The 8,718-nt window shown below is 38.4% G+C and overlaps 1 protein-coding gene and 1 long non-coding RNA gene across 2 annotated transcripts; one reads left to right on the forward strand and one right to left on the reverse strand.

Moving 5' to 3' along the window:
* The first annotated feature begins 1,531 nt into the window (after positions 1-1,531).
* Positions 1,532-2,818, forward strand: LOC109150757. The gene is made up of 2 exons (XM_019298742.1): positions 1,532-1,804; positions 2,585-2,818. Exons 1-2 carry the CDS (start codon positions 1,532-1,534, stop codon positions 2,816-2,818), a joined length of 507 nt encoding a protein of 168 aa, XP_019154287.1.
* A 4,500-nt stretch (positions 2,819-7,318) lies between these two features.
* Positions 7,319-7,498, reverse strand: LOC109150845. The gene is made up of 2 exons (XR_002049230.1): positions 7,448-7,498; positions 7,319-7,379 (listed from the first exon to the last, which is right to left on the reverse strand). It is a non-coding gene; the product is annotated as an uncharacterized LOC109150845 (long non-coding RNA).
* Positions 7,499-8,718: the final 1,220 nt, after the last annotated feature.

Consider the following 8,718-nt stretch of genomic DNA (forward strand, 5'->3'; position numbering starts at 1 on the left):
CCATGGCTTAGGCAATTCACGGACAGTTCGAGAAGTTGTGGACATGGTGTCCAGTAAGAAGCCGGATTTTGTGTACTTAATGGAAACTATGGTTGGATGGGAGCATGCAGAACGCCTCCGTATCAAGCTAGGTTTCGAAGGATTATTCTATGTGGACAACGAGGGGAATGGTGGCGGCTTAGCGTTGCTTTGGAGGAAAAATAATATTGCTACCCTCATGAGTTACTCTAAAAATCATGTGGATGTGGAAGTTCTATTGGGCAGTGATACGGTTTGGTGAATGACGTATTTTTATGGTTTTCCAGAGCAAAATAGAAGAAGGAAATCGTGGGAGCTATTGGGAACGCTAGGTGGGAGATCCCCACTACCTTGGGTTGTAATAGGGGATTTCAATGATCTCCTATATCAGCACGAGAAGAGGGGGGGAAACCCGCACCCAAGTAGTCTCCTTCGCGATTTCGGGGAGGCGGTGGATGGGTGTGGATTGGCACAGATAGCTATGAGGGGCCATCAGTTTACCTAGGAGAAGAGTAAAGGCATAAGCAATTGGATTGAGGAACGATTGGATAAGGTTTTGACAACGACATCGTGGGGGGTGTCAATCACCATGCAGTTGTACAGAATATTCTGACTCGTACATCGAACCACTCGGCTCTATTCCTTAGGATTAATGCGCCATGCATGCAAAGGGGAAGGGGCCCGAGAGGTTTCAAGTTTGAGATGGCCTGGTTGCTGGATGAGGGCTGTAGGGAGGTGGTTGAGACTGCTTGGCAGGACCGACGGACTGAGGGTTTGCTGAATTGTTAGCAATATTGTGAACACAGTCTGATGTGGTGGGGTGGTGATCATTTTCAGAAATTTGGAGAGCGTATTAAGAAGCTGCGTATGAAACAGGATGCCATTAGGCACAGGGGCAATCCGGATGCGATAGTTGAATTTCAAAATCTCGAGATTCAGTTGTCCCAGCTGGAAGCCCAAGAGGATATTTTTTGGAGGCAGCGAGCAAAGCAACAGTGGCTACGTAGAGCTGATGCTAACACAAAGTTTTATCACAGGTATGCCTCTACCCGCAAGAAAAAGAATTTTATTGCCAAATTAAAGAATGATGAAAAGGACTGGGTGGAGGGGGAGAATATGAACTCGGTTATTTTGAAATATTATGAAGGGATTTTTGCCTCTAGTAATTCTGTATGCAGTGATCCTTTGTTTGATGATTTTTCCCCACGTGTTACCCTGGCCCGTAATACTACCCTGTTGCGCCCTTTTGATATTGATGAGGTTAAAACGGTTGTATTTTCTATGTTCCCTGATAAAGCTCTGGGGCCGGATGGTATGAATCCCGGTTTCTATCAGCATTTTTGGGATGTAGTTAGGGAGGATGTGTCTATGTTGATTGTAAACACTCTCAACTCGCGTGTTCTCCCCGCATGGTTTAAATGATACCAATGTAGTTTTGATCCCAAAGAAAAATGTGCCTGAGACAGTAGGGGATATGCGACCGATTGCTCTGAGTAATGTGCTCTATAGAATTATGGCTAAGATGACAACCAACCGGATGAAACCACTTATTGGAAATCTAATCTCGGAGTCCCATAGTGCTTTTATTCCAGGAATATTAATTATAGATAATATTCTGGTGGCCTCGGAGGTTGGTCACTTTTTAAATAGAAAGCAATGCGGTAAAGTGGGGTGGGGAGCTTTGAAATTGGATATGGCAAAGGCGTATGATATGATGGAATGGCCGTTCTTGAAAAGAATGTTGGAAGTAATGGGATTCGGTAAGGGATGGATTGATCTGATTATGGTATGTGTGACAACTGTGACATATAATATTGTGGTAAATGGTGTGCCTAGAGGACAAATAATTCCAACTCGGGGACTCAGACAGGGTGACCCCTCTCTCCCTATTTATTCATTATTTGTGCAGAGGGATTATCTTTGCTGTTACAAAAAGCTCAGTTAGCAGGGTCAATACATGGATGTAGAGTAGCTAGAGGAGCCCCCAGTGTCACATCTTTTCATTGCAGATGATAGTGTATTGTTTTTTAAAGTAAATTTGCACGAGGCCAGTGTGATTAAAAAGTGTCTGATGAGGTATGAGAACCTATCTGGTCAAATGGTCAATTATCATAAATCTAATATTTGTTTCAGCAGGAATACCACGGGGGAGGATAGAGATGTGGTGGAAAATTGTTTAGGGGTGGATCAGGCACCCAATTTTGGTAAATACCTTGGCCTGCGATCTTTCATTGGGAGAAATAAAAGGGCAGTTTTTTCCTATGTGGAGGATAAAATCAAATAGAGAATTGGGTCGTGGAACAAAAAACTGTTGTCTCAAGCTGGGAAGGAGGTACTTTTGAAAAGTGTGGCCCAATCTATGCCTACATTTTCAATGAGTATTTTTTTGCTGCCTGAATCAGTTTGTTTATCTATTGAGAGGACAATAAACAAATACTGGTGAGGGAAAGGGGTAGAGAGAGGAATCCATTAGAAGGCCTGGGACAAATTGTGTGTTCTTAAAAAATATGGGGGTTTGGGTTTTAAGGATCTTCATTCCTTTAACCTCGCTATGTTGGGAAAACAGGCATGGAGATTTCTTTCTAATCCAACCTCTCTTGCAGCTAGGATATATAAGGCTCGTTACTACCCGGCAACCTCTTTTATTGATGCTAGAATGGGAAATTGTCCGAGTTACTGTTGGCGGAGTATAATGGCTGCACATGATATGGCTTGCTCTGGGGTACGGAGAAGAATTGGAAATGGGGAAACAAATTTGATCTGGGGCAACCCTGGTTACCTGATGATCCTAGCCCTTTAGTACAGACAATGATGCCTGAGGAACTACGTGAGGCTAAGGTGGTGGGTTTGATTGACCAGCAAACAAACTCGTGGGATCCCCATATTTTGAATGATTTGTTTGAACCTGAGGATGTGGTTCGTATATCTAGGATCCCTATTAGCCCGGATTATGATGACTCATGGTATTGGTATAGGGAACAAAGGGGAATGTATTCTGTTAAGAGTGCATATAGACAGATTGTTGGAGATTTTGAGCATAATCCTAGTGCCTTAGATAAATGGATTACATTATGGAAATTGAAGGTCCCCTCGAAATGGAAGACTTTTTTGTGGAGAGCTTTATGTGATATCCTCCCTACAACAAACAACCTGATTATAAAGAGAGTGGAAGTAGATCCAACATGCCCTATGTGTGGTTTATCTCATGAAGATGTTATGCACACACTTATTTCTTGTGACTATTCTAAATTAGTGTGGAATATTTCAGGTTTGCCTGTTACAAATATTGTTGCTACTTCTTTCCCAGTATGGCTAATGGGTGCTATGGCAAACTTAACAGAGGAGCAGCTTGGCTTGACGGTTGCGGTCCTTTACCACCTATGGAGCGCCCGAAACGATGCCGTATGGAGAAGGGCCTGCCACGCCCAACCGCCGCATGGAGGAACTCCGCTGCCACCATGGCAGCCTATGCCGAGGCACACTGCCGGGGCGGGAACCGCGTCGCACAACCGGCTGCACCACTGCAGCAAGGCCGGCCACGCTGCTACTTCAATGGGGGATACCGCCCGCACTCGGGCGACGCAACCTACGGTGTTGTACTTTTACATCCGGATGGCTCTTTCAAAGCGACAAAAAATGGTAAACTTTCGGGTTGTTTCTCACCCCTTATGGCATAGGCTCTTTTATGTAAGGAAGCATTATCATGGCTCAAGGAGCGCAACGAATTGGACGTGGATCTATTGACTGATTGCTCAGAACTCCGACACCATTTACTATCCAGTCCTACGACCATCCTATCTTAAGTAGGGGCGGTGGAGGACCAATGCCGGACAACTATAGCCCTTTTTTTCATATTGCTCTTTGAATGTTATTTCTAAATTAGTTAATGTTAATGCTCATACTTTAGCTACGGTACCTTTTGATCAGGATCACTCTATGTACTTGGACTATGTTCCCCTGACTATTTGGCTTCTCTCATTAATTAATATATGCCATTGCCCTTTGGCTTTCAAAAAAAAAATATAGGGGCACCAATATGTTGAGCAATAGCTTATAAAAAAGTTTTTTTTTTTTAATGTTACTAATTCTATTACATTGTAGTGCACAAAGAATCAACAACGTCTCCAATGAGGTTCGATCTCATAACCTCCCATATAAGAGAGTCAATGTCATCTAAGCCTAAAGTGCTTGATGCTTATAAAGAAGTTTAATGCACTAAACATTATTAATTACAAGATTAGAGATTTAATATGTTCACACAATAAAATATATAACATGGACTCTTAATGAGTTCCCTTATTTATACGGGCATGATCTCCTCTTCTTGATTTTGGCATCAAACTTAGATACGTTCACATAGGAGGATATCAAAAACACACAAATTACAAAATTCCCTAGTATACAAATACATTTTGACCAATCATCTATTAGTCGATGAACTAACAAGATCTCTTTTTGACTTTTTTGGCAAAATTTGAACTCAAACAATTTATTAAAGAAAAATAATCAAAGAATCATATAGCTAGAGAATTCAAAGCATAATCAAAGGTACCTTCATACTTAATTTCTTCTTTTTGGTTCTCCTTGCTAACCTTAGACCTCTCACTATTGCTTCATACTTAGCTTCATTGTTTGCTTCAAAGTTAAGAGGATAATAAGCTAAGCCTTGAACCCTTCATGAAATATCAAGATTATCAACTATACCTCCTTCATAGTGTCTCACACTTGTAACTTCATCAATTCAATATACATTTCCCACCATCCTAAAAAATTTCCATTAAGAACTCAGGACATCCGAGATGTGCACTCTACAATGAAGTCAGCTAGAGCTTGAACTTTGATGATAGGTTTTGGCGTATACTCTATGGCATAATAATGACTTAATTAAAAATAACGATAACTTCATTACCTTCCCGAAGCCATTGAGTTCCTTAATTAAGACTAGTGCTAGTGGTTGAACTGTTAGGACATTCACTTAGCTTCGTTCTACCTTAGTAGGGCAATGAGAACGCCAATGCAATTCTCGTCAGTCCGCTGCTCACAAGTAGCGGTATATATATGCGCACTACAAAAAAACACAAAAATAACGACGGAAAAATCCGTCGCTAGAAGGGGAAAAATCGGTCGCTAAAGTGATTAGCGACGGATTAACGACGGAATTTGTCCGTTGCAAAAAGTGGCGTCGCTAGAATTTAGCAACGCAATTTTTTTCCGTTGCTAAGTTTAGTGACGGAATATTCCGTCGCTAAACTTAAATATATCCATCGCTAATTTCCTCTCCACGACGATTTATTGACAAAAATTGCAAGGAAATAACGACGAAAAATTCCGTCGCTAAATTTAGCAACAGATATTCCGTCGCTAAATTTAGCGACAGATATTCCGTCGTTATTTTGTTTCTATAAGTGCCATTTAGCTACAATTTAGAGATGAAATATCTGTCGCGAAATTTAACTACGAAAATTTCCGTCGTTAGTTCGTTCTCATTCTTTATTTGTTAGAATGTATTTAGCTACAAATTTACTACGATTTTTGTCCGTAGCTAAATTTTTAAAATTTCCAAAAAAAATAAAATCTACCAATTAATTAATACCACATACATGTATTAAACAATAGGTTCAAAGCTAAATTAGTATCATTCAGAAGCCTCTTTTTTTCATATACATACTTGAACTGTCAATACAACAATTATTACATATCTAAACTAAGATGTGTGCTGCCTATTTCCCATACGGTTTCTCAATAAATCATGCCAAGTATATTTGAGTAAAAGCACAATTTTTTTGTCTTGCAACAAGAAACAAAAAAAAAAAAGTGAATAACATCGCCAACTAACATGATCAAGCAATAACACGTCGTTGTCTTCTTCAAGGCGAGAGAAGGCTATTGCACGTTGACCAATTACAAGCTCTAGAAGCATGATTCCATAGCCAAAAACATCCATCTTTTCTAATGATTTCCCGGTAGACAAGTATTCAGGAGCAATATGGCCCATTGTGCTGCGTACTTGAGTAGTAACATTGTTTTTTCTAACATCTGCATTAAGGTCACTGATTCTATTGCAAATTAAAAACATGAGTATTAATTACATCGTCAAAGGAAATCTTAACTCACTGTCAAGCTTGTTGGTACAAAAATATTTTCTGGTATGGGCCCTGCAAAACCACTTGCTTGAAGCTCTCTGCCAATCATGCTTGTTAATACAAAACAATTTCAAACTTTGAAAAAGAAGATGTAGTATATATATATATATATATATATATATATATATATATATATATATATGTTCAGACTTTATTAAAGATATTAAGAAGACTTTGAATCACCCATTCATGGTCAGAGTACTCAGCTTATAGTTCAAGATACTATGATAATTCCAGTTTAAATCTTATATTAAGCACATTTGAGCACAAATAAGCGTAAGACCTTCTCTTCTTAACCTCCCAAAAACTAAAATAAGATGAGTCAATATATTGAATTGAAACAAACTAATTAGAATTAATATATTAAATTTGGAGAAATTTTTAAACAATTCTGTGAATTTCGACAGTGTATATGTTAGAAGTTGCATCAAATAGTCATGTTTAAAAGAAAATATTTATATACCAATTCCCATTAAACTTTTATTACTTTTCAATGCAAGACAAAGGATCCATGTAAAGTATCCATGCCTGAACACTATCTGTCTGGCACAAGATTGTAATTTAAACAAAAGAGCAATTAATTTAGAAATTCATAATGTATTGTACGGAGGATGGAGCAATAGAGAAAATTCTCTGGATATATTTTTGTACAGTGCAGGATATATTGTACAAATAGTAAATATAAACAATCATAGTTTTATGCTAACAGTGTACCTGTCCAAGTGTACTGCCAAAGTAGGGATTCTCATTATAGGCTCCTGAATTCTCACCAGCCGCTGTGCATAGGACTCTGACCCGTCTTTCCTTTCTCTTACTATTATCCTCCCAGCAACAAATAAATCACAATCAAACCACGTATGCCAGAGACCACCTCCATATGTTTGTACACCAACTTCTAGATAACCACCTTTACATACCCGAAGCAACCACAGTTATTATAAACATGTGTTTCAATTTCTCCCTAGAACACAAACCTAGATTACCTTTGTAGTCGACTTTAGTTTCAAGCAGGAGCTATCAGTATGAGCTCCAAGAATATAGAACCCATTTCCAGGAACAGATTACAGCAAAAATTCAATAATACCAGGCATTAAATGATAATAACCACACTACCGTATATCCCATTGCACTTGTGTCATCTATGGAACATATCAATACCACTTTATAACTTTTCAGCAGAAGTGACTCCAAATTCTTCAAAACATTTGATGGTGCATCCTGAACACACCATCAGAAAACTAGGAATGAAAGCTAGGAGCTAAATAGATAGATAAGAAATTTAGAACCTTGTAAGCAACAGCAAGAGAATTGGTTGCTTCTTGAATAGTTAGACGCAGAAACTGGCCCTCTGATTGTGGAGCATCAAAAAGCCAGACAGTTGTATCAATTTTATCTCTAGAAGTATAGAAACAGAAGTTACAAACTCATATTGAAGGTTGAGCAAACATTAGGAAGACAAAGATGGAATGAAATAAATAAAGAAAGAAATTAGAGTACCTAAAGAGTTGAGGCATTCGCTGTGCAAGCTAGCTACATAGGACAACCTAGATAATTCATTAACCTTATAACTTTTTACCCTCAAAGTACGTAGAAATCCCTATTTGTAGATCTTTAAGGAATGAGAACATACTGAATTCTAACATGATTCAGTTACTAATTTATCAACTAGTTTTAATTACGGATTCTAGACAGATTCACCATTAATTTTTATTTTTTTTAAACTAAAATGAAGAAATCATTGAGTCTAATAAGATTAGTCATACAAGTATTGTTGCATAAAGTACGAACTAAGATCTGTACTAAGATCTATATACATCACCCAATTTATATTTCACGAATGCTTTCAACCTTTATCAATCTTTTAAATTCAATCTATTTATATTTCACGTGCTTTTTTACCAATCTTTCAAATGCTTTCAACCTTTATTGCAGCCCTAAGAAACATTATCTATGGATATGCATAGAAACACAGAGCTGTGAGCATGTACCTCTGTCGACGACGGAGAGGGCAGCAGACGGCGGATGACTAGAGGAGGGCAACAGACGGCGGATGACTGGAGGAGTGCAGCAGACGGTGGAGGACTGGAGGAGGACAGATGGCTGAGAGGCGCGGAGTGAGCAGATGGCGGAGAGTGATGAATACATCGCTGGCAAATTATATTATGCACCGCGGTGCATAATCGATTATGCACCGCGCGTCTTTTTTTTTAAAATGAAAATTAACAGTGTTTATTTCCGCCGTTTCGCACCCTTTTGCAAAAAGTAACTCTGTTATTCAGTGTCATTTTGTATACACTGCAGTTTCAGTTGAACACAACTACAGTTTCATTTCAATATAACTATAGTTTCATTCGATATTTATAAACTCAAATATGTGAAAATGTTATTTAATTTTATTTTATATACACTATAGTTTTATTAAAACACAACTACATGATCATTTTGATATAATTGCAGCTTCATTGTACAATATACACTCAAATATGTGAAATGTTATTCAGTTTCAGTTTATATACACTGCAGTTTCATTTCACTATAACTACAGTATCATTTTGAT

This window comes from Ipomoea nil, unplaced genomic scaffold (genome assembly GCF_001879475.1).
Source record: "Ipomoea nil cultivar Tokyo-kokei standard unplaced genomic scaffold, Asagao_1.1 scaffold2280, whole genome shotgun sequence".
Classification (NCBI taxonomy): domain Eukaryota; kingdom Viridiplantae; phylum Streptophyta; class Magnoliopsida; order Solanales; family Convolvulaceae; genus Ipomoea; species Ipomoea nil.

Excerpts from the sequence above, each read along its gene's own strand:
- LOC109150757 (XM_019298742.1), top strand. The coding sequence starts at position 1,532 with ATGGCTAAGATGACAACCAACCGGATGAAACCACTTATTGGAAATCTA. Across the intron at positions 1,805-2,584 it reads GATGGATTGATCTGATTATG|GCATGGAGATTTCTTTCTAA; the intron begins GTATGTGTGACA and ends TTGGGAAAACAG.